A 27289-nucleotide genomic window follows, 5' to 3' on the forward strand; every position below is an offset into this window, starting at 1 on the left:
TGGGGAGGATGGGGAAAGAACTGTGGGAAGGAGTGACTAGGAGGGGGACAGTGACCGGGATGTAAATAAGTAAAATAGCTAACCAAAAACAAAACAAACAAATAAAAAAAACAAAACATAAACCTGATTGGAGGTCAAAAAAGTAAAAAGACATTATTGCGTGTCCTAGTTTGCTTCTCTGTTGCTGTAATAAAAGACTGACCAAAAGCAACTTAGGTAGGAAGGATTTATTTGACTTCCCAATTATCATCGAGGGAAGCCAAGGCAGACACTGAAGCAAGGTAGGAACCAGAAGAAAGCATCAATCCAGAGGAATGCGGCTTTCTAGTGTACTTCCCGGGGCTATTTACTTTGTGTTACAACTCAGGACCACCTGTCCAGTGTAATCATTAATCAAGAAAATGCTCACACCTTGCACACAGATCAGTCGCGGCATTTTCTCAGTTGAGGTTCCCTCTTCTTAGATAACCCTAGCTTGTATCAAGTTAACAAAAAATTAAGAAGTGCATAGAGATAGCAACAAACTAGAACATGGACATTAAGTTCTATTACACTAAAACTTGGTATTACACCAAAGCTTGTTTTCATTTATTAAAACTGTATAAGAAAATATGCTTGTGCTGGGAATGCTAGCACATGCCTATAATGTCATTCTGCAGACACTCTAGAGACCAAGGCAGTATCCCAAGTCCCAAGCCAATTTAGCAACATAATGGTAACCTATCTGAAATAAATGAAGGATACTAAGATAGAGAAGGAAAAGCTTGTTCTGAGATAGATACTTAAATATTACAAAATAAAAGAAAATAACACATTTAGCCTACTCTCAAATGAAAAAAAAGAAAAGAAAAGAAAAAAGAAAAGAAAAGACTAAGAAAAGAAATGGGGACTGGAGAGATGATTCAGTAGTTAAGGGCACTGGCTCCTCTTCTAGAGGACCTGGATTCAGTTCCCTGACTCGCATGGCAGCTCACAACTGTCTGTAACTTATCTTCAGTAACTCCAATTCCAGAGGCTCTGAGATTCTCACACAGACATACATGCAGGCAAAACAACAATGCACATAAAATAAATAATTTAAAATTAAAAAAGAGATTATGGAAAATAATAAAAGCTGATCTGAACAAAAGAAATATAGGCAATCATTATTGTATCCTTGCTAAAAGTTAAAGTTTTCTAAAAGTTAAAACAGTTATTTCAAAATCACTTAAGAAAGCATGTATAACCTTTCCCAGAGAATTTATCCCCTGAAAGAGCTTATCTATAGTTAAAACTACCAGAGACCACAGAATTAATAATAAACCAGGCTACATACATATTTCAAGCAAATTAAACTAGGCTCCTCATACTTATTACAAAGCACTGATTTCACTAGATTAATAGATCTTAAAAAAAAAAAAAAAAGCAGCAAGCATTTGAACAAGCCAGGACATCATAAACACGTGCGAGCAATGATCAATTTTACCTAATAATTTTTTCCAGGATTTGATGAGAGATTTGGCTAGAGATGTGACTTCTTCATCTGTACTCTGCTTACGAATAGCATTGACAGACATTCCAATTCTTGTAGACTGCAAGGCAAAAACAACAAATTGTCCATCAATGCTGTTTCAAACAGTTTACAGTTTAGCATATTAACTACACTTTCTTCTTTTTTTGGGAGGTGGGGGAGGGTCCAAGGCAGGGTTTCTCGGTATAGCCCTGGCTGTCCTGGAACTCACTCTGTAGCCCTGGCTGTCCTGGAACTCACTCTGTAGCCCTGGCTGGCCTCGAACTCAGAAATCTGCCTGCTTCTGCCTTCCAAGTGGTGGGATTACAGGCGTGCGCCACCACCGCCTGGCTCACTTCTTTTTCAAACTCTTTCTACTTCAGATTTTAAATTTTCAATTATTTGCATTCTATTGAAAGCACATACTACAAACTTGAAACGTCTTTAGATCATGCACTAGTCTGATCAATTCATGATCAACCAAGATCAACTACCCTGTAATGTGAGATCAAGACCAATGGACTACTGAAATGAAATGTCTTTCAGGGAGAAATGAAGATGAACTGTAAGATGTAAAACATACTTGTAGAGAAAGTAAGCTGAGATACTCATGGCCAACATCAGCATGCCTGTATTTACACTATACTCTTCTATAGAGATTACCTCCAAGCACTGCCTGTAACTTATAACAAAGCCATCCAAACAAAAAGTACCACCTGGAGAAGATTAAAAGGAATTTTTTTGACCCTATATAATCAGCATATAATTACATACTAAAATGGACTTCACAGAATACAGATAAAATTTAATATCCAATAATATTATATAGTCAGATTATACTAGAATAAATAGGTATATAAATCTTCCCAAGATCCTTTTAACACTGAGAATGTTAAAATGCATGAATGTTCTTTCCAACTCACTAAAAACCATTAAAGCTATGACAGCTCAATTATGACCAGCAAATAACAATAGTAAATTATTCAGTAAGTTCAAGTTGTTAGTAGACAATCTTTCAAAATGTATTCTATGGGAGAAAAGCATGACAAAAGAACTTAGTTATTTAAAAAAATAAAGGAAAGATCCCTGCTGATACCTTTGAGGTACAAAAGTTAAGTATTTAAAAGCTTCCTTCTAAATTATTCAACACTCTGCATAAAAGAAGAAATTTTGTTCAAGAATTTAGAATATGTAGTGAGCTTCAGTAACCTCTATTGTATCTCACAGAAAGCAGAGCAAAGCAAGTAAGGTTAAACAGCAGAACAATAAAAAAGGCCCCAATATTTTAACTCCCAATATTTGGGGTTAGTAAAGCAAATTTTCTAAAAGAAAACCTAACTTTGGATGCATGGAGGAAATAAGCTGAATTATTGAGTTGTTATGAAGTATAGACTGACAAACACAGTGGTGTGAAATTTGCATCACAGAAGGTCCTGCAGGAGATCAAGGTATAAGAAGAATAAACTGCGCTGTTGGGTGACTGCAGTTGATTAGTCACAGGATGCTTTCTTTGATTACCAAAACCAACCATGACCTTCCTTGGCACCTTAAAATGTAGCTTTCTACAATAAACATAATTACTTAAGGAAGAGATTATTTAGTTGCATAACAAGAGATAAAGCTGCTAGAGTGGAGTGAAAAATAAAGACTACAGCATATTTCTTTTTTCCTATAGAGAGTATACTTTATGGAAAATGTAAGAAAACAGAGGATGGAGAATAGGTCCTTGATCAGACTCAAGTAAGTATGGATCTATTTGCATTCTTCTCCACACAGTCATCTAGTTTGACAAGCACCATTTGTTAGAGATGCTGTCATCTCCCCAGTGTGCATTTTTGGCTTCTGTCAAAAATCAGGTGTCTATAGGTGTATGGAATTGTGTCTGGGTCTTCTACTCAATAAGGTCTATTCTATTCAGTTCCACTGATCAACCTGTTTTTAATGCCAATACTATACTATACTATACTATACTATACTATACTATACTATACTATACTATACTATACTTTGAGGCCTCAGAATCTCAAGACTGTTCACTTTCTACTATCTTTGGATCCAGATGTAGAACTCTCAGCTCCTTCTCCAGTATCAGGTCTACCTATATGCTGCCATGTTTCCTGCCATAATGATAATGGACTAAAAACCTCTGAAATGATAAGCCAGCCACAATTAAATGTTTTCTTTTACAAGAGTTGCTATCATGGTCTCTCTTCACAGCATAACAAAACAAAACAAAAACAAAAAAAACCTAAGACACGATATAAAGTTGAAGACTGTTTTTCAATATCTGTGAAGAACTGTGTTGGAATTTTAATGGAGACTGCATGTATAGTTTGCTTTTGCTAAGACAGCCATTTTCAAAGTATTAATCCTACTAGTCCACGAGCATGACTGAATTTTACACCTATTTGTATCTTCTTCAACTTCTTTCTTAAATGACTTATATAGGGGGGAAATGAATGACTATAAAAAAGGAAGCAGGAGTTTTGTAGGTTTTTTTAGAGTAACAAAGGTTTCAGAAATTCATATGGTTAAGGATAGGAAAATTCTTTAGGTATATTAGAAACTACTTGTCCTATCTAAGGTTTCTACTGCTATGACAAACACCATGACCTAAAGCAACTTGGAGAGGAGAAAATTTATCTCAGCTTTAAGTTCCTGATTGCAGTCCATCATGGAGAAGTCAAAGTCAGGACAAGAAATCAAGGCAGAAACCTGGAGGTGGGAACTGAAACAGAGACCAGAGAAGAATGTTGCTCACTGGCTTGCTCAGTTTGCTTTATTATACACCCCAGAACTACCTGCTGAGAATGGTATTATTCATAGTAGGCTAGGCCCTTCTACACCAATCATCAGTAAGAAAATGCCCCACAGACTTGCCTACAGACCAAGCTGACAGCATTTCTCATTTGATGCTACCTGTACTCAAATGCTCTAGCTTGTGTTAAGCTGACAAAAAAACGAATCAGTAAACTACTAAAGTGTACACTTTAAAGAAATAAATTATATGGCATGTGAAATTATCGTAACAAAGCTGTTAAAAGCCAACAGACACAGAGCTAGAGATGTAGCTCAATGGTAGAATGCTTGCCTAGCTCATGGAAGATGTCTAGGGCTTGGTCCCCAGCAGAGCAAAGTAAATAGAAGACTAAAAATCAAATATAGCTATATTTACTAGCTTTTTGTTAAATTTCATCCTAAATTCTTCCTTTCACCCTCCCTACTTTCAACCAGCTAACAATTCTTATAAACTGCCTATTAGCAAATTCCCCTCAGGCTAAGGATGGAGGTGAGTGGTGAATCACTTGCTTAGCCTGTGCAAAGCCTTAGACCCTGCTTTGATCCTTGGTTTAAAATAAATAGGAGGGGGGGCATGCTGGGCATGCTGGCACATGCCTGTACTTCCAGCACGTATGAGGGGACCCTAGAGGTATCATAAGGACAAATCCTACTTCAAATACATGGTGAGATTCTGTCTCAAATTCTAAATAACACTAAAAAAATAACTTGTTTTGCCTGGCATGTTGGAATCTATAACCAAAGAAGCTAAAGCAGCAGGACTGCTGTGAAACTTAGGCCATCCTGGATTACTTACTGCTCCCACCCCTTCACCCCCGTACTGCCACCTCCTCAAGTTCTCTTCTTTCCACTTTTTCTGACAATAACTTTGTTTATTCCCCTATCGAGCATGCTTGGATAACTTCACTAGTCAGCAAGTTTTCCTGTCTTTCAAGTCTCCCATTTCTTTTGATGTGCAGATCTGGTTATATATTCTCCTAATGCCTCCAGGCAGTACTTCTCCTGAGAGTATATGAAGGACTGTATGCCATCCTGCTTCTAGCTTTTCCTTGTCCTGCACTACTCCAAGATGCTACACTACTTCCTCATGCTACTTCTGTTAGAATATTCTTTTCTGTTCTGGATACTGAGGGAGGACCTTAATATCTTTGGAGACCACCTACATGTAGGCTTTCTTGAGCTCTTAGATTAAGTGATTGTATTAAGAAGTCAACTTCTGTGGCTGGATAGTTCAGTGATAAAGGTCATTTTTTTGCTTTTGAAGAACACCCAGGTTCAATTCCCAGCTTCCACATGAATTTGTTGACTCGAGTTACAAGGGATCTGATGCTCTCTTCTGGCATACAGTGCAGACATACATGTAGGCAAAACAGCCATACACATAAAATAATAAAACTTAAAAAAAGAAAAGAAACATAAACTTCCTTCTACTCTACCCCTACTTAGACTTTATGAGGGTACCTACACTGTTGATTTTTAAGCACAATTTCTTCTCTTAGTCTTTGAGATCAGAGGGCAAAAGATCATAGTTTACTGACATTGACAAATCTAGCACAACTGTTAACCATAATAAGAATTCAAATAATCTGTTATATAATTAGACTGAAAGAGAAAAAATTAGAGGTGGATATAAAATGCACACCCTATCCAGCTTCCACGCTGGATAAATCTACACATCTCTAACTGCAGGATAAGATCTCTAAGATTATTTTCAATATATTTTTCCCACACAGACTTACTACTTTCTACTATGAAGGAAGCACCTTGGTGGGAGGTAAGGTACTATCCAAAAGGAAAGGGCTGCTGATCCCAGAACCCAGAAATTCATACTTCGTGGCTAGTTTCCTACCCCCCCTTCTCTCTCCTCTCCTCCCCTCCCCTCCCTCCCCCTCCCCTCCACTCCTCTCCTCTTCTCTGGCTATCCTCCTCTCCTCTCCCCTCCCTCTCCCCTCCCTCTCCCTCTCCCCTCCCTCTCCCCTCCCTCTCCTCTCCTCTTCCCTAGCTGTCCTAGAACTCACTCTGTAGACCAGGCTGGCCTCGAACTCAGAAATTCGCCTGCCTCTGCCTCCTGAGTGCAGGGATTAAAGGCGTGCACCATCACCACCCAGCATGGTTTTGTTTTCTACTATAGATCTTTTTGTCCATGTGGTAAAGGTTACAGACATCTTCCTCAAAAACCTTTTAAATCACATTAAATAAAAACCATAAGGTTAAAAAAGAGCAACTATATATTAAGCACAGTAATTCACTTGCTTCCTTATTAAAATATTAAGACCTAGAATAAGGAACATAAATAGCCATCAGGATAAGCAAATGGGTTTTAATATATCTGCAATAGCTAACAAGTTAACAAAAGTGAAAATATTTGTGATTTCTTTTAGTTACAGTCATAAATGCTACTAAAAGGATTGTAGTTTTATTTTTATCATCATTATAATCAGAAATATGTTCCATTTCAGTTAGATTTTCCTGAACATGTATTTGCTTAGTGAGGTTGATATACCTTTCTAATTCTTTCTTGAATTTTGACTTAATAAAATTGAAACATCAAGGAAGATGCTCATGAATAATATATGTCTACTTAGAAAAAGCTTTATTCAGATTATTGATCACACTTTCCTTTTTAATGCTGACTTACTTTTCTACTTTAGATGAAACAGTAAGGCTTCGCTTCAGTACTCACTCTAATATTTAGTAGTTTGTATGTATGGATGATGCTGAAAGAGGGAGAAAAGTGATGATTCTGTTATCCTAACACTAAGCTACATTTGAACTACATTGAACTACTAAGCCAAACCAGGACCAGGAATCTAGGTATACCCCTTACAGTAAGATCTCATGACACCACAACTGCTGCAGGATATTTACCACACTGTGAACCCTGAGATTATGTTATTTACTAGAGAAATCTGTTAGTAATTGGGGTGCGGCTCTGTCCTAGCACACACCTTTAATTCAAGAGCTTTCTCTTTATTATAAACAACCATAGGTCAAGAGGCAGAGGACACAACCAGTTGACAAGGAGAAAACATAGGAAAAAAAAAAAAAACAGAGAAAGAAGTCAGGAGGAGAAACTGACATTCAGGAAGTAGAAGGGAGGGACATTAAAGGGTTTTTGAGATGACACGGAGAAGGGAGGTTTCCTTTTGGGATGTCAGCTGTAAAGGAAAATCAGTTGGGTACTTTCTCTGCCTCTCAAATATGGCCTCCTAGTCTCTATTGGCAAAATCAAATGTTTGATTTTGTTAAAAACAACACACAACATTGGAAATTTTTGTTTGAGGAACATGTAATGAAGATAATTCATTACTTTATGGCAATTACCAATTCAAATACTGTGTGAAACACAGAAGCACATACCTGTAGCAATTCCAGGGTCATGGGAATATTCTTAAGCTCTTTTAGCAAATCCAATGCACCAGCCTATAAAATAAAACAGGCTTACTGAATTCCCAGGGCAGTAAAGCAAGGACTAGCTTCCTCAATTAACATCTTACAGTGACTTATCTACACACACAAGTGTACACACACACACCCCATCTTACAATAGAGATTGAAATGTCAGAGATACAACTGATTTCTGAGTAATAGCTAGTACTTGTGCAACAATTTTGAATTGTATTCCCAACAGTATACATTCAAATATGTGTTCTGGGAAGAAATGTAACATTTCTGTAATAATGTAATGTAATAAATTTAACATTACTTTAATAAAAAAACATACCTACAAATTCCACAGGAATTTTACCTACATGAAGTAAAAACCAGACTAAGAAAATGGGATGCCCAACAAATGCTACAATCCCTTTAGTATTTATCTGTCCGCAGGGCAACAAGGAAAAAGCATTGTTTTGTTGAGAATTTGTATGAGGTCTCTGTATTTCAATGCTCACTATAATAACACTATCTACCTGGTTCTTGAAGAATAGTAAGGAGCAATTTCTGAAAGAAAATTCAGAATTTATATCTATGCAATGCTTTTAAGACTATCTACTACCAATTACCACCTGGAGACAAGACCTCCTATGTGATGCTGAAGGATGGACAAAACCCATGGAAAAAAATATCCAAAGCCTAGAATTAAAGAGGAATAGGGACAACAGTGCCACCAATATCTTTTAATCAACTATCAAATCAACTATCACCCCTCATCCTACCCCACTGCCCCCCCCCCTTTTTAAAGACAGTCTAGGAAGACTGGAGAGATGGATCAGAGGTTAAGAGCACTGACTGCTTTTCCAAAGGTCCTGAGTTCAATTCCTAGCAACCACATGGTGGCTCACAACCATCTGTAACAGGATCTGATGTCCTTTTCTGGTGTGTTTGAGGACAGGGACTGTGTGTGTGTGTGTGTGTACATATGTATGTATATATGTATGTGTGTATGTATATGTATGCATATATAAAAAATAATTCTTAAAAAAAAAAAGACAGTATAGGTAGCTCTGGCTAGCTTGACATTCTCTATGTAGGTCAGGATGGCCTAAAACTCAGAGATCCACCTGCCTCTAACTACCCTCTAAGTGAGGGAATTAAAGGTGTGGAGACACCACACTGGTATTCACTTAATTTCATTTCACCTAAAGCAATCACTTAATCATCTCATTAATGCACTACATTTTAACAGAAAAGGGAGGGGGATTAAATGTTTCAATTTGGTTTTCTATGTGTGGTCAGGCCTCTTGCTCCAGGGATTCACTGTCTATACCTTCTGCACTGGGGTTACAAGACAGCTACCATATCCACTTCCAGTCTTTTTTATATGGGGGTTGGGGGCGAAGGGGAACTATGTGTCATGCTTTACTCCCTGCCCCTCTGCTCAAATATAACTTTTAAGTTATAGTACATTTTTTTATAATTCCTTTTCCTTCTGCTTATTGACAAAAATTATTTTAACCACGCATGGTATATGTTTTTAATTCTAGAACTCAGGATGATAAGACAGATGCATTTCCAAGAGTTGGCCTACTTAGAGAATTCCAGGCCAGCTAGGGCTATGTAGTGAGATAGTGTTAAAACAAAAAACAAATCTGAAGAATTCTTTTATATATGAATTTTTTTATTTTTTATATTACCTCATATATATAAGATGAAAAACATGAATGAAATAAATTAGCTAAAGTGTTCATATTCAGAACCGGACATTTATAACTGCCATATCACCTTTTGACTCAGATCTGATCATGTCTACTTCTACAGAGGGTTGGATGAAGTGGTACATAACTTTAATCCTAGACCCCAAGGGGACAACAGACAACTCTCTGCAGGTTCCAAAACAGCAAAGATTGGGGTGATAATGCTCGTAGAGGTAACACATGCCTATAATCCCAGTGCTGGGAGATTAAGGGAAGAACATCACCAGTTTAAGACCAACTGGGCCATACAGGAATACCTTGTCTCAAAGTAGACAGACATGAATGTAATGAAAAACTCCATAAAAGAATCCAGAAGAAAACTAATGCCAGGCTCATTTTGAAGCATGGAGAACTGTATTTTAGTTCCACTCTTTATATAACTATTTACTTCCTTGGGGTCAAAAGGTATTCTACCAATGTATCTGTTCTTCCATGCTAATGATACCAGACTCTGCAAATCATTAGTATTCCTATTGTGCTGAGTGAGGGGGTGGAGGGTGGGCAGTGGGGGTGGGGGGTGGGTGCATGCGTGCCCCAGTGCACTTGTGAATGGCAGAAGTCGACTTTCAAGAACTGGTTCTCTGCTCCCACTTCAGGTTTCAGGGATAGAACTCATGCTGTTAGGCCTGCCCAGCAAGCCCACTGGGCATCTCACCAGACCTCTCCTCTCTCTGTAAGTTTTGACATTCTGTTGTGAGAACACAGTACACTACAAATAGCCATCTAGCTAACCATATATGTGATTCATGCTGCCTTCCAAACTCTTAAAATATAAAAACAAGGCACCCTACAAATCAATAAAAATATAGCATACTTAGGAACAATAAAAGCCTCTTCACAGTGCACACTACAGAAAAAAGCAATAACTTTTATATTGTATGTCTTAAAAAAAAGTTTTTAATGTATTTTTTAAAATGTGTATGAGTGATCTGGCTACATGTGCCTAACCACCACATGCATACCCAGTGCCTTTGGAGGCCAAAAGAGTGTGTTGGATAAGCTGGGCCTATAATTACAGCCAGGTATTAGTCATCATATGGATAATGGGAATCAAACCTGAGTCCTCTAGAAGAGCAGCCAATTGCTGGGGCATCTCTCCAACCTTTTGTACTGTTATTTTTAAAAAATAAAACCAAGAAAAGATTTCCAGGCATGATTGTTTGAAATTATCTGACTTGACCTTCCAGAATAAAATGGTATTAACATCTCTTCTGGAAATATCAATATAGAACATTTTAATTTAACTATAATTAAAACACAAGAATTATGAAGCAGGTTATTATAAAGGATTTTAACAATTTGTGACTTACAAATTCCCCTTTTATACTAAAATCCATACATGTCTTATTCACACTAAGCTATATACAGTGAAACTCTATTAGAGAACATTGGTCTAAGGTTCAATATGGATAAAAAAATTCTAGGGATGGGAGAGATAGCTCAATAGTTAAGACCACTTGCTGCTCTTGCAGAGAAGATCCTGAATTGATGCACACACTAGGAAGATCCTGATCCTTCCCAGTACACACATGGCATATACTCACCTGCAACCCCAGTTCTAGAGCACCTAATATCCTGGTTTTCACAGGTGCCTGCATGCATGTGATGCAGGTACATATACTCAGGATCTCTCTCTCACACACACACATTAAAGAATTTCTACAGAACTTTTTTTTGTATGAATGAGGTCTAATTCCTTACATGCATATATCTAACCTCCCTCCAGATCCATACTTGAAAACAAAATTTCTTTTGGCAGCAAAGGCTAATCTTAACAGATGTACAGCTAATGGCTCTACTTACCTCACTTAATGTTAAGTATACTGTATAACTATTGAAATGTTAATGTCTGATTACTAGGAGCTGCTCAAATCCCTTTTTGGGGTATCACATAATACATGATAAGGTATCATAACATCTTGGCAATCTGAAAAATTCTGGAATTCTCAAGAGTCCAAAAGCAAATAGTAAATGGTGCATCTATATGTATTCTCTATTAACGATAGCATTTTTCTTCTACTCCAAGGACTTTTTTCTTTCTATCCCCAAGGACTTTCTTACCCATTTCTAAAGATCAATAAGAAGTTAACAAATCAATCTTTTTTCTTCTTCTTCTTCTTCTTCTTCAAGACAGGGTTTCTCTGTATAGCCCTGGCTGTCTGGAACTCACTCTGTAGACCAGGCTGGCCCTGAACTCAGAAAACCTCGTGCCTCTGCCTCCCAAGTGCTGGGATTAAAGGTGTGTGCTACCACTGCCTGGCTCAAATCAAACTTTAAAACAGTTCTTAAAATCAGCTTGGCAGCCAGGCTATTGTGTATTGTAATACAATATACTATTTAAGTCATTTTCCAAGTAGAGGTAAAAACATTTACCTTAATTTGACATTGTTTCTACTCAGATCTCTGGTGAGAGACTACATAACTGATGGGATGCAGCAACTATGACTGTTCTTGACAACTACAATGTGTTTCCAAACAGTTGAGTATTTCACTCAAGGTTATTTACAAAATAAACTATGATGAACTGAATGAAACTAGCAAAAACCATATGAATATAATTCAGTGACATCTTACTTTTGAGAGCTACTGTGTACCAGGTATTGTGCGTCAATCGAGTATTTATACTTCAAAATTTTATGTTTTATGTGTAGTCATGTTTCTGCATATTTATGTGTGGGGGAGGTGTTTTGCCTGCAGAGACCAGAAGAAAGCATTGATCCTCTGGAACTGGAGGATCCATTTACAGGTTATCTATAAACCCCCAATGTGGGCACTGGGAAAACAAATGCAGGTTCTCTGCAAGAGCAGCAGAACCATTCTGTGTGTGCACATAGCAGTAAACAAACCTGCAATCCCTTCAGACCTCAGAGAATTTTATTTTGATGTTGAAAATTGAACCCAGAGTCTCACATATGCTAACCTAGTACTCAACTACCAAGCTGTATATCCTGCCTCAGGAATTATAACAAACAAAACCTCTGTTTGTGACCCCAACTGTGTTTTCCATTCCTCTGGCCCACCACTGACAGCTGTGCTTTCTAAACTCACTATCAAAGAAGAAGCTGCATTTCATCCCTTCCCATTCATCTACCTCCTAGCATCAAGTCCATTGCACCATCTTCTATAGATGATGCAAGAGAAAGAAAGAAACAACTATAACTTTCAAAATCACCTTCAGTTCAAAGTACTGACTACAAAATAAACTACAACTATCACACTATTTTATTTTATTTTTTAGGAGCGTTAGCAGAAATGCTTTTACAAAAAAGTATTCAAAATTATACTAATCTATATAAAACTATAGGCTACAAACATCCTTCTCCACATACAAAAAGAAAAGAGATACAGGGACTTACAGGTAGAAACACGTGCTATATTTAAAGTCATACTCTTGTTTCCTAATTTAAAAAGTTGTCCTTAGCCGGGCGTGGTGGCGCATGCCTGTAATCCCAGCACTTGGGAGGCAGAGGCAGGCGGATTTCTGAGTTCGAGGACAGCCTGGTTTTAGGACAGCTAGGGCTATACAGAGAAAACCTGTCTCGGAAACCAAACCAAACCAAACCAAACCAAAACAAAAAGCTGCTCTTTCCTGGCTTCTCACATAATGAAGAGAGTAACATAGCTAGTAAGTACATAAAAAGGTCAGGTACACAGTGAAGCATTATAACACAGAAAACACTAGATACAGGAGATAGCTGAGGGGGAGGGGGAGATAAAGGCACTGCAAAGACGTTCCTCCAAAACAGACACACATTTCCAGTAAATACAAAAAAGATGTCCAAAACAATTCATCCTGTAATTTAAAGGATGAATATCAACAAATGTTAAAACAATATGGTGAGATAGAAATAGTCAAACACTCCTGATGTTAATATAAAATGGTATGAGCCATTTTGTAGGAAGGGAAAAAAAAGAGTTGCATTATTTTTGAAGTTTCTCAAAATGGTTACATAAGTTTAGGGTGTAGGTACAATGTTTGCTTAAGAGTCCAGCCCCAGGATTAAAAATAAAAGTTACACATAGACACTACAGTACAGAAGGCTCAGTACTTCTACTCCTAGGTATATACCTAACAGAAATAAAAACAAGTTAGCACAGATATAAGATTATTAACAGTTTTATAGCCCAAAGTGGGAGCAGCACAAATGTACCCCAAATGATGATGAAACAAAATGTGATATATGCATCAGTACAAATACTATTCTGCAATAGAAAAGAATGAAATTCTAACAAAATACAGATTGAATTTTAAAACACTTATAGTATATAAGCTGAGCATGGTGGCATGTGCCTATAGTCCCATGTAAGATATTAAAAAAAGATTGAAGAGCTCTTAACTAGTCAGGATGGGTCTACTAACTTAGCAAAATTATCTGAGTAATAAACGAGGTAAGACTGGTAACTACTGGAGTTAGCAGAACTTGGAGTACTAGTTCAAAAATTGGTAACTGGTTTTAATTAACACCCACTCTACTATTTTATTAAAATGCAATTATATCAAAAATAGTGACAACTATCATGCTTCAAGCAGTTTTCATTCTTATGGTCTGAAATACCTTAAAAATAGCTCCTGTCACAGTCCATGCCTATAATTCCATTTATAAAGATATTTATATCAGGAGAAGTATTGGTCAGTTTTGGCTACATAGGACGGATGCCATATTTAAAACAAGCCCAAACAACAAACAAACAAACAAAAAATAGGGGCTGGGGGTGGGCATGGCTGTGGCCCCAAGACTAATCTCAGCACTCAGGAGGCAGATCTCTGGGAGTTTAAGGCCAGCCTGGTCTATGACAGAGTAAGGTCTTAGTTATGCAGGACAAAATGGCATGCAAACTCAAAGTGTGTGTGTGTGTGTGTGTGTGTGTGTGTGTGTGTTTGGGGGGAGGAGGGGTGCTCAAGAAATGGCTCAACAGGTAAAGGCACTTGATTTCCAGCTTAATCTGTGAGTTCAGTGCTAGGCCAACGCCTCTAAAGCAGCACTCAGGAAGCAGAGGCAGAAGGATCTGAGTTTGAGGCTAGCCTAATCTACAGAGCAAGTTCCAGGACAATCAGGGCCACACAGAGAAATCCTCAAGTTGTCCTCTGAGCTAGTTGTGTACACACACACAAGTTTTTAAATTTTAGAATTTATAGTGTCATTTTGATCTTTCTTTGCATTTCATCAGCCTGTTTGAATTTTAGGACAGGAAAACGAAAGAAAAAGCAATTAAAAGAAACAGCTTTGTCTTCTTTTTCAAGGCAAATTTTCATACTAGTTAAGGTTTTGCACTACCAGAAAACAGACCTGAGAATGACTTAAAACCTGTCCTGATGTATTTGGGAAAATACGTGACCAAGTTAATGACTCCCCCCACCACCCCCACCCCTCCCCAGAGCTTCCTCTGTAGCAATCCGGGAACCTCCAGGTAGAAAAAGAAGTTTCCCAATTTAATAATAATAATAATAATAATAATAATAATAAAAACTTCAGCTTATCATATAACCAGAACTCATCACCTGCATCAAGGAATGAAATGGCTCAATTAGTAAGGAAGATAAACAACACAGGCTACTATCTAGAACAGAAAACAAACAGGAAAGATTTGAAAGGACCAAAATCGCACGTAGAAATTAACGGGGCATGAAATTAAATGCTGGCCAACGCACCTGTTGAAGAAAGAGGAACCAGGGGTGTCTGAAGTCTTAAACTATTTGGTATTAACACTAATTCCTAAGCTGACAGTGAGCAGAAAACAAATCAGCGAGCTCCTGGCTCAAGCAAAACTACTGAGTATTTAAGCGAAAGTACTTTATGTTTGACTCAGTTTCTTGACTCCTAAAACAGACAGATCATGTGCTCACAGCTGTGCCCTAGTTTCAAAAGAATTCTGCAGAGGTTTGTAACTAACTCTAAAGCACCGCGCAGATGTAAGCACCTCTGCACGGCTTCTGCTCACAAATGGGAACAATCGCTGGGATTTCGATCATGCAATCGAAATCAATCGATCAAGCTGCTGAGTTCGGAAGAACAGACTGAGGTGAAGGTGGCTGAAGAGAGGTCATGCGTGAAGCGAAGGGATGGAAAGTGGTACACACACACACACCGGTGGACTCATCAGACACACAGACCAATCATGTCTGACCGGGGATGTCACCCGTCCCGCCACCGCACCGTCCCCACCTACCAGCAGCCGGCTGGCGACTGAGGTTTCAAACCCTGGCTGTCCGTCCAGCACATCGCACCCAGGCCTACTTGCTAAGTAAGGGACGGCGTGTCTTCTGTTTGTAATCGTGGGATAAACACACTTCGCGGCCCGCCTCAAACTGGCCGCGGCACCCAGCGACGCCGTTCTGAGGGAGCCGCCGGCGGCCACCGTACATTCTCTCAGCCGCTGAGGGCTTCAATCCTGGGCTCACTGCGGCTGTCGCCAGCTCGGACCTAGAAGCCGGGAGGGCGCGCGGCCCGGCCCGGCCCTGACTGACTCCGCGTGGGCCGGTGTCGCGGTCTCGGCCGCGGCCTGCCGGGGGGCCCGCCCGCCCGCCCGCTCACTCACCGCATTCTTTTTCTGCACCATTTTGTCCATCTTCTTGGCAATGCGAACCACCTCGTCCTCCATGGCTCCGAAAGGCCTCCTCTCGCCCGGCCGCACAGGACGGGAAGCGAGAGAAGCTGCGCAGACGCTCGACAAGCCGCGAAGCCGACGGCCTAGGCCTTCCTCACAGACCCGGCCCGCGGAGGCAGAGGTAAAAGCTCCGCCCCTTAGGCTGAGCCAGTCGAGTACCGCGCGCGCCGCGCAGGCTCTACCAATCGATCGCAGGAGACTGGAAAGTAGAAGTCGCTCTCTCCGACGCGCTCTGTCCGCTAAACCTTTTCCCGCCCCCAGCAGTCTGGAACTTCTGGCCCTATCGGGACTCGCGCTGCTGGCGAGCTGGAATTGGACCAAGCCCGGTTTTCACGTCCGACGCCCGAGGGCTGCAGCCGCCAGGCGGGACTCTGCTCCCGGGTCCAGCGCCCTCTTTGGGACGCAGGCCAGGCGTAGCCGAAGGCTTAATGCGCATGAGCATTGAGGCTCACTTTCGGCTTCAGATATTCAAACCATTTCGCCTGCTGATGAAAACGGACTTAAAGGAAGACGGCCTTGAGAATTGTGTCTAACAAAAAGCCGAGGTAGAAAAGCGACATATATAGTGTCTGGGATTGTTTTTTACCTTGTTCTTTATGTGGAAGTTAATAACTCCCGAGCCAATGAACAGTACAGACTTTAAGCCTCAAAATGTCTTTTCAATGAAAAAATTTTACTAAAACACATTTTGTGTCTAATTAAACGTGTGTCACCAAGCATGAAAGAAGGCCCTGGTGTATAACTAATGTGTATTTTCACACTTTAAACTCATTAAGCAAATAAAGTACAGCTCCCCAGGGTAACGGTAAATTCCACTTTGACCAATCAGTTTCTATTGAAAGTAAACAGCTCAGTACCATTTTTCACCCATAACTCATGCTGTCCATTGTTGTCTTTGTCATTTCCCTCAATTTCCCTGTGAAGTAATAGAGGGGACAATCATTTTCTCATTTGCAGATGTGCCCAGAATCTGTGCCCAATTAAACCATTAACTACCTATTCATACTATGCTCAATTATAACAGCATTTCAAAGTTAATTACCATTAATCAAAATTTATTTTGTTTGGGTTTTGCTTTGTTTGTTCGAGAAAAGGTTTCTCTGTGTAGCCCTGGCTGTCCTGGAACTCATTCTGTAGATCAGGCTGGCCTCAAATTCAGAAATCTGCCTGCCTCAGCCTTCCAAGTGCTGGAATTAAAGGCAGGCGCCACCACTGCCCGCAAAATTTACCATTTAATAAGATTCTATACTAAGATAACAGGCTTTTATGGTTCAAGATATCTGGTCTGCACTTTACTGCCTTGAGACAGGGTCCCTCCCTGAACTAGAAGTTTGAGGTTGTCAGCTAGGCTGACTGGCCTGCAAGTTCTCCAGATGGGGCTCTCAGACTCCCAGGCATTGTAGTTACAGCAATGCACGTCTATTCCCAGCGTTTTTGCGCAGGGACTGGGAATTCCATCTCAGATCCCTAGGTCCTCTTGCTTGGCAAACAAGTACTCCCGTCCACTGAGCCATCTACCCAGATAATTAGCCCCAAGCTAATTTTTAACTGTGGTAAGAGAAACATGAAGTTTACCATTTTACCTTTTTTTAGACAGAGTCTTTTGTAGCCTAAGCTGGCCTTAGTTATCTGTGTAGCCCAGGTTACCCATAAAACCCTGATCTACTAGGATTTCAAGCAAGAGGACCACTGTACCGTTTAACTGATTTCAAGTACAAGTATGAGGCGTTCCCAGAACCACAAGTACTTTAGGACCACTGACAGTTTCCAAGTTTCCCATCACTTTGGACCAGAGACAAGGAGTAACTACGGTGCCTATTAGCATACCTCCACTCTTTCTCAGCATCACAAGTATCTGGTACAGAGGTCGGACATCTGGCATCCTAACCCTTACCCCCAAATTCTCCAGCTCCCGGGCTTCCTTCCCCACCGCGTGCACCACCTTGGCGCTTGGCCCTCTCTTGCCCTGCCCACCCCTCTCATGGCCTAGTCTGTTCTGCTGGCAGTGGAGTCTCTACTGCTTTCTCTCCCTGCTCTTTTGCCTCTTCATGATGCTTCTGGCTGTATTCTCCCTACGATAAAGACCTTCCCCTATACAATACAATAAAGAGCTCATACCCTTACTTTACATTTACCATCTCAAATAATGCACAATTTTGCCTGATTTTTTTTTTAAAGATTTACTTTATGCGTGAATGCCTGGTGCCTGTAGAGGGTGTCAGGTGCCCGGGAACTGGAGTTACAGTTGTAAGCCGCCATGTGGGTCCTCAGCAAGAGTAAGACTCGACCAGTCTTAACTTACCGGACCCCCTTGAGTGGACCCACGCGGAGATGGAAATCGATGCATGCAAAATGCAAGAGGAATTTTTATTAAAACCAGCATGCTGGGGTCATCCTGCACGTGAAGAGAGAACAGCCTCGACCCTCATGCTGCGCGGGATTTATGCCCTCCTCAGGGCCACTGCCATTAAGTCAATGGGCAGAACAGTGTTTCATTCAAACTAATTGGCTGTTAGGTGATAAGGTAGGTGGCCAAAGGTCAGTCCTTCGGAATGCGTCCCCACCCTTAGGTCGGTCTCCCCTTCCCCTTTGTGGTCTGAGGAATACAACCCAGCCTCTGACCTTTTTAAAGTTCCTGAGTTAACTCTTTCACAAGAACGTAGGCAGCCAGCTTGGACCCATGATTTGAGTCTTGTCGCACCACTCCCAGACACCCCTTCCCCAGAACCCCTCTCCAAGCTGAGGCTGGGCTTGACACACTTAAGGTTGAGGTTGCTTCTCAATATTGTGTCTGGGACAGCCCCGCTGGCAGTGGATAAAAACTCCATATGACTTAGAGTTCTTGGGAGTTTTTCTCTTCAGGTACATTATAACAAAGACAAATTTCAGAAGCAATGGCCAGACCAAGGTCATGCAGAGTAACCCATGCCATTTTAATATTGTCTTCTCTTTTGTTTCTATCATAACTTCGTGTTGAGATGATTAGGTACTATTTTTCCTGTTTCCTGCTGAAGGACTAACTATATATTTCCCAGCTTCCCTTATGGACTAAGTCATTTCACCCATTTGGACATCTGAACACATGGATGACAAGGTCAAGATGCCCCCTTGGCATGAATATAGTTCACTGAGCCCTTCTTCCTGCCTTCTCTATGGCTGTTTAAAAATAAATGACTGTGACACTATTAATGTTACATATGTACGATTGGTTTTGTATCCACTCTGGATAGCCTAGACTTTTAAACATGCTCTTATAGTTTGGCCTCAGTAGCTGGTAATACTGGTTTCATAGACTGTTTCAAAAGGTGTTCTTTCATGCAGTTTGATATGTTGAAAAGTATTCTTGTAGGAAGGTCAGAATTACAATGTGAAAAGTCTCAGTTGTCTGCAGCACCTTATTAGAGTCAATAAAACTCCATCCCCCTGAGGGAAAAACACATGTTCAGATAGGCTAAGAACAAGAGCCGTTATATAGACAGGAAAAACATTTCTGAAGAAAGCAGAAATTTAAAAAAAAATTAAAAATCAGATTGGTCGGTTACTTTCCTTGTAAACTAGGACAGAGAGAACAATTTTAAAAGGAAGTCAGCATTATGTTACTTTTGTGTGAAGACTGAGGCTCGTGAATTTTACTAGCTTAACTGAAACTGGCTTATTTGATAAATTTGATTCAGTTTGATAGCTGAAAACTTTGGGATAAGTGGCTCCATTCTGGTGTTATTCTGGGCTCTAGTGCAGTTTAGACTAGCCAAAAACAATGGTGTCTTGAGGATTTCTCTTTAGTTGATAGAATTCAAACACTTCTTTAATCCCAGACTGAGTTCCTGCTACAGTGGGAAGGATGTAAATGTCTGTTATGCGGAGTGGCCTGAATAGGAATAGCGACACTTCTTTACCAAGTGCTAAAATCACACCCAGTCACTGCTAAGCCCTGAGCTAATTGTGAATGGCTGCCTATTGCAAATGCCTGCTTTGGTTGTACTTTGAAGTGATTTGGGGGGAAAATTGACCATGAAGCAAGCAATGAACTGAGCTCAGGAGACCAGACACGGGGTTACCTATGCTCAGGGGCTCAGGTCAGGGGGTTAACCTTCCGGGCTTGGGCTTTGTTTTCTCCTCCCTCCTTTTTTTTTCTCCCTTTGCTTCCTCCTCTCCCTCTTCCCCTCCCCCTACCTCTTTCCGTTCTCTCTTAATGGATCCATGCTCATTTCTTTCTATCTTCTTGGAGCCAGTCTGGGCAGCTTGTATTTTTCTAGACATTTCGTTTATTTCTATGTCATCTAGTATTTTTGAGGCACTGTGGACTGGACCCACGGCGTCATGCATTCTACATATTCATACATCGCCCACTTTTCTTACCTAGAGTTGTTCATAGTATTTTAAGTATTATTTCGGAAAGTATGCCAGGCAGTTTTGTCAATTGATACAAATCATTTGAGACGAGTAAGGCTCAATGAAGGAAATGCCCCTATGATTGGCCTTAGGCAAAGCCTGTCGGGCATTTTCTCATTGTGTGTGGTGCCATCCTGGGCAGGCGGGCCTGGGTTCTAAAAACAGGGCAGGCTGAGCAACCCCTGTGGAGCTGAGCTCCTCCGTGGCCTCTGCATCAGTTCCTGCATCAGGTCTCTACCCTCTCGGAATTCCTGCCCTATCTGCTCAGTGATGGACTGTTATCTGGTGGTGTAAGCTGGAAACTGAAATAAACCTTTCCTGTCATGGTGTTTCAACACAGCAATAGTAATAGTAATTTGTTGCTCCTCTAATTTTACTTCTTTTCAGTCTCATCTTTAACATTTCCTTCTAACAGCTTAAATGTAGCTGCTAGTTATGCTTCCCCAGGTAAGACGCTGAGACCCCTGCCCCCAAGCTGGTTCTAACTGTTAAATAAAGATGCAGACAGCCAATGGCTGGGCAGGGCAGACAGAGGTGGAACTTTAGGCTAGGGGCAGACAGGAAGGAGGAGGAAGGAGAGCCACTGTGCTATGATAAGGTGGAGAGGAGGAGACACCATGCCTGAGGAGGTGCGGCTCAGAGAGCTCATGTGGGAGCCTGAGGCGCCCCAAGAGAGCCGCCTGACTGGGTCTGGGGCAGCAAAGATGGAATACAGGTTTTAGTAATGACTTGGGAAATATCTGAGGGAGGTGAATTGTCTTTCAACTGGGAACCCAGGACACGGGAGGGGGGGCAGGTAGGAGGGCAGGTATTGAGGGATCCCCGCCTGGATCAGCTGAGTAGATTAATTGGCACTGCTACACAGTCAAAGATTTCTGAAACAACTATGCCATTTTACATTCTCACTAGCACTGTACTAGACATCCACTTTCTCTACATATATATCATACTTAGCATTATTATTTTAAATTTCCATTTATTTCTGTGTATAGGTGCATATATTCACACGCCACGGCACATGCACAAGACTTTTTTTTTTCTTTTTTTTACATTTGTTCTTTCCTTCCTGCATGTGGTGCCAGGAATTGAACTGAGCTCATCAGACTTGCAGCAAATGCGTTTACTGAGCAATGCCACTGGCACCATTGTCATTTTATTTTATATGATCTAATAGGGATGCCAGGCTTACTGTGGTTCTAACATACAATTCCTTTATGGTTTGTGCTAGCAATCATTTTTTTAACCATTTATCAACAGTCTGCAAACATTTCTGTGTTTTTGCACACAGGATCTTACGATGCAGGTCTAGCCTGGTCTTGAACTCACAGAAATCCCTCCACCTCTCCAGGTTAAATGTGTACCCCACACCCACTCTTGCTTGTTTTTCCTCTGGACAAGCTTGCTGAGAGTGCCAGGTTTTTAACTTCTGTCCAGGTTAAGGTCTAGAGAGAAACGCTGTCAATGTTTATCCATTTGCTCAGCCCTGTGTGCCTTTGTAAGACTGTCAGCTTGTTTTGTCTGGTTCGTCTGAATGCTTATCTGTCAGTATGAATGTCTGGCACTATTTAATACTTTTTTTTAAAGATTCATTTATTTTATGTATGTGAGCACACTGTAGCTGTCTTCAGACACACCAGAAGAGGGCATCAGATCCCATTACAGATGGTTGTGAGCCACCATGTGGATGTTGGGAATTGAACTCAGGACCTTTGGAAGAGCAGCCAGTGCCCCTAGCTGCTGAGCCATCTCTCCAGCCCCTATTTAATAGTCTGTAAGACTCCACACTTTACTTTTATAGCATCTTTGCAGCCAGTCTAAGTTCTCTTGTCTTTCCACATAAACTTCAAAATACCTGTGTATAACAACTCATTGGGAATGTTTAGGGATTGCATTTAACTTGTGCAGCAATGTGGAGAGAATGAAGATATTTACTGTGCAAAATATTCCAATTTCTGCTAATCAATTTTTTTTTGTCAATAAAATATAGGATAACATTAAAACGGCAGAGGTCCATGTGGTGACACCTTCCTTGGCTGGGATTACCAAGGTGGTGCAGGACATTGTATATCAAGAGGCAGGGGAACATGTGACTATTTTCTACCTCTTATAAAATCACTGTGATTGCAACATAGGGTTTTCACCCTAATGGCTAATCCTGAGCATGCCACCAAAGTCCTCCCTCCGGACTTATTCTGAGTTATCCCTCAGAATAATCAGACATTATTTCTGCTCTTGTGATAATTAACCTTACAGAAAGTAGAATAACCAGCCAGACTAGCCTCTGAGCAAAACCCCAGTACTACTCCCCAGGCAGAGGGATTTTTGAACTACATAAAGTAGAATAAGCTACTGAGCACTGAATGCAATGTGACCAGCTCCCTTTACACTTCTGTTGTGTCTTTCACGCTACAGTGGGCTACAACTTAGAGCTGTAACCTGAAATAGTCAAAGCAGTCCATTATAGCAACAGGAAACCAAAATGAGTTAAATTTTAATAGATGAACCTCATCCCATCCATAGCCTAATCCACAAACACCATATAGTAGATGTTCATATCTTCTGCTGTTACTTTGTAGAATTTTTTGGCCTCCAAATCCTGTGATTTATAATTATCAATTTGTAAGCAACTCTGAATGATGGTTTAATTTTTACTCCTACAAACTAATTGCTAGCATACAATCTCTAAAGTAATAAGCCTAATAAAAATATCTGGTTTAATAATCAATGAATACCAGGGGCAGATGTCCTTTTCCCCATTCCCATGGTTTTGACTCTCATTTCTTTGTACATATTCCACAGATATATTTGTGTGTGTGCCTGAATTAAACTGTGCAAGTGTGTGAACCAGTAGAGGGTGTTGGCTCCCCAGAAGCTGGAGTTACAAGGAACTGTGAGCTGTTAGACAAGGGGTCCTGGGAATTGAATTTGGGTCTTCTGGAATACCAAGTGCTCTTAACTGCGCTGTCTCTGTAGCACACATTGTGCATACTTTAAGTAGTCACTGTTTGAGTAGGCCCTGAATTGGTTCCAAACTAGACAATGCCTGTTCCTTCTTTTCTGCAAATCACTTTCGTCCTTCAGTTCAGTCTATGGCATTCGGTTTCTCTGGCCCACTTGTGACACTGAGATCTTTCGCTGGAGTGGCTGATTTTCACCACCTCCCACTGCCCCCAAGTCTGCATTTTAATGTGTTTCTCCCCACTGTCTTTAATATTCTCAAACTCTAGCCCCAGACTCTATTTCTTCAGTTCCTGGGTATCTGATCATCATTTCCTTTCCTCATGGGCACTCCTTGATGGCAGGTTCTGTACAGCTTGAGGGCGCTCACTTCTAATAGTGTTAAATGGAACTCTCCATGAAGCATTTTAATGTTTACCTCTTCCACATGTCCAAGTGGCAGGGCTGACACAGGGAGGGTCTTTGTAAGTTATAAATTTATGCATTGCCAATTCATTCATATATATATATTACGTACATACTATATTAGATTTGTAGTACATATTATAAATTTAAGACCGACATGCATTTCTGGTTAGAGAATTTCAGAGGGACAATTTCTCCCCTTTTATAATTCAGTGTACAGGCCCAAAGAGACAAGTGTCCTTTATTTTTTTGTTGGAAGCGAGATCATTTTTCTAGTTCACTGAGTGTGGAGCCTCTAGAGGATCATGGTTTTGTAGTGGTAAATATTTCCACGTCTTTCCTCACCTAAGCTCAAAGTTAAATGTGCCACATGAGCCGTTTCATTAACTCTCTAAGGCTCTGGAGATTACAATTTCGTTATGGTGCGATGATTTGCATCATAATCTGACTCAGCATTTTAAAGGTGTTTTGTAGTATATGAAATATACTTTTGTTTAAAACATATTATCCTATGGAGGTACAGAGTAAGATGGCAAAGGCCATGGAGTTAGGCAAGTCTCAGTGCTAACAGTTCGAGCCCCAGGTACAGCCTGTCTCTATTCTCTGTCCTTTGTTCACTTTTTAGGAACTTCTACAAAACTGAAATGTTTTTATTAGGAGTGTGGCAAGGTTGCATACATCTATTTCCAAGAAGAAACTTAAGGCTTACTGCAAAAGCTGGCAAAATCTTGTTATTTCATGACTACAATTAATTAAGCACGGGATGGATATTTTTCAAAATAAGGTGGATGAAATAAATATCAACACCTGAAGTTAGGGTTATTTTTCAGTGGACTGTTTGCTTAGTGCATGCATAAGAATCTGGGTTTGGGGCTGCAGAAATGGCTCAGCAGTTAAGAGCACTGACTGTTCTTCCGAAGGTCTTGAGTTCAAATCCCAGCAACCACATAGTGGCTCACAACCATCTGTAACGGGATCCGATGCCCTCTTCTGGTGTGTCTAAAGACAGCTACAGTGTACTTACATATAACAATAAATAAATCTTAAAAAAAAAAAAAAGAATCTGGGTTTGATCTTGAGCATTGCATAAGCAAATAACTAAAAAAAATACGACAGAAGCTGGGTATGGTGGCCCACATCTATAAGTGCTTTGGAAGCTGAGGCAGGAGGACTACTTTGAGTTCCAGGACAGCTAGAAGTATATACAACTACCTTGACTCAAAAATAAAAACCACAGGAAATGTGGTGCTGCTTTGCAGGGTATATCTGCTGACTGGATGTTAGAAATTACAGTATTTTTGGTACACATCTCTGCATTGGTTGTTGCTGCTGCTGCTGTTGTTGTTGTGATACAACAGTAACCAAAATCAATTTATAGAAAAAAAAGAGCTTTTGGGTCACTGTTCTGTAGAGTTAAGACGACTGAAGCACAGCGGTATCCATCTGTGATCCCAGCACTTGGGAGGCAGAGGCAGGCTGATCTCTGTGAGGACAGGCAAGCTACGTAGAGAGACCCTGTCTCAAACAAACAGAAACAAACAAGAAGGCATTGCAGCAATCCTGGGCTTGGAGGCAGGACCTAGAGGCGGAGAGATCACAACTCAGCCACAAGCTTGAAGCCCAGGAAGCAAACCTGGAGTGGAGGGGACAAGGCCTTAGACTCTCAGGGCCGTCCACGGTGATGAGTGGAGGGGACAAGGCCTTAGACTCTCACGACCATCCAAAGTGGTGAGTGGAGGGGACAAGGCCTTAGACTCTCACAGCCGTCCACAGTGGTGAGTGGAGGGGACAAGGCCTTAGACTCTCACAGCCGTCCACGGTGGTGAGTGGAGGGGACAAGGCCTTAGACTCTCACGGCCGTCCACGGTGGTGAGTGGAGGGGACAAGGCCTTAGACTCTCACGACCATCCAAAGTGGTGAGTGGAGGGGACAAGGCCTTAGACTCTCACGGCCGTCCACGGTGGTGAGTGGAGGGGACAAGGCCTTAGACTCTCACGGCCGTCCACGGTGGTGAGTGGAGGGGACAAGGCCTTAGACTCTCACGGCCGCCCACGGTGGTGAGTGGAGGGGACAAGGCCTTAGACTCTCACGACCGTCCACAGTGGTGAGTGGAGGGGACAAGGCCTTAGACGCTCACGGCCGTCCACGGTGATGAGTGGAGGGGACAAGGCCTTAGACTCTCACGGCCGTCCACGGTGGTGAGTGGAGGGGACAAGGCCTTAGACTCTCAGTGCCGTCCTCGGTGATGAGTGGAGGGAACAAGGCCTTAGACTCTCACGGCCGTCCACGGTGATGAGTGGAGGGGACAAGGCCTTAGATTCTCACAGCCGTCCACGGTGATGAGTGGAGGGGACAAGGCCTTAGACGCTCACGGCCGTCCACGGTGGTGAGTGGAGGGGACAAGGCCTTAGACTCTCACGGCCGTCCACAGTGGTGAGTGGAGGGGACAAGGCCTTAGACTCTCACGGCCATCCACAGTGGTGAGTGGAGGGGACAAGGCCTTAGACTCTCATGGCCGTCCACAGTGGTGAGTGGAGGGGACAAGGCCTTAGACTCTCACAGCAGTCCACAGTGGTGAGCTTCCTCCCACTGGCCTGCCTCTTCAGGCAGCACCACCAACTAGGATGGAGCCCATGGAACCGTTCTTAACCCATCACAAGCTCTCCTACTACCGTTAGCATTATATCAAAATCATCAGGCAGAATCACAAAAAGGTAAGCTGCCAACTTTAAGTATTCAAAACCAGAAGTAGAAACACTTTTTAACACAAAAGACTAGCCCCCTGTACTGGTAAAAGTTAGAACTCAAAACAAACAAACAAACAAAACCCCCAAAAACAAAAACATAAGAGTAAAAAATATTTGGATAACTGACATATGGTAGTTATTTAAAATTCCTAGTGGATAACTACATTAAAAGATGAAAACACCCAATAAAGTATCTCAATTAGGTTAAGAATTTTTAAATAGGTTATGAATTTTTTAGCAGATTAAAATTAAGTAAAATACTTTTTTTTTGCCATTCCAAGCTAATCATTTCATATCAAAATTTCTCTTCCAATGCATTTTCTCATGATTGTATCCTTATATCCTCCTTGAAACATAGAAGATCATTCCAAAATAAGCCCAAATGCTTGACACCAGCTGTGTTGGTATACACCAATTATTTCAGGACTAGGGAGGCGGAGGCAGGAGGATTGAGACTTTCAAGGCAAGGCTGGGCTGGCTATAAGGGAGACTTTGCCTCAAAAAAAAAAAAATCTTGAAAAACCATCAGGCCATGGAAACAACTATCTACAGTATCAGCGCGTGGGAGGCAAGGGCAGGTGGGTCTGCAAGCTGTGGCCAGCACGATTAGTTACTTTTTTATTGTTGTGATACCATCACCATGACCAAAAGCGACTTAGAAGAGGTAATTTAGGCAAGTTCCAGGCCAGCAGGGCTATGTAGTAAGATCCTATCTTTAAAAAAAAAAAAAAAGAAAGAAAGAAACAGTACTATATAAA

At 41.1% G+C, this 27289-nt stretch overlaps 1 protein-coding gene across 3 annotated transcripts in view; it reads right to left on the minus strand.

Annotated features, from left to right (window-relative positions):
- The window catches only part of Tcea1 (transcription elongation factor A1), a 38151-nt gene extending 21772 nt beyond the window's left edge, over positions 1–16379 (minus strand). The window contains exons 1-3 of one of the 3 annotated variants that reach the window (XM_052176003.1): positions 15961–16379; positions 7649–7711; positions 1466–1571 (exon numbers count right to left, since the gene is read on the minus strand). In XM_052176003.1, the coding sequence (XP_052031963.1) occupies positions 1466–1571; positions 7649–7711; positions 15961–16023 (232 nt within the window). In that variant the 5' untranslated portion in view covers positions 16024–16379. The remainder of the gene's footprint in view (positions 1–1465; positions 1572–7648; positions 7712–15960) is intronic. The other 2 variants (XM_052176002.1, XM_052176001.1) reach the window with 2 other exon arrangements.
- Positions 16380–27289: the final 10910 nt, after the last annotated feature.

Source organism: Apodemus sylvaticus, chromosome 3 (genome assembly GCF_947179515.1).
Source record: "Apodemus sylvaticus chromosome 3, mApoSyl1.1, whole genome shotgun sequence".
NCBI classification, from domain to species: domain Eukaryota; kingdom Metazoa; phylum Chordata; class Mammalia; order Rodentia; family Muridae; genus Apodemus; species Apodemus sylvaticus.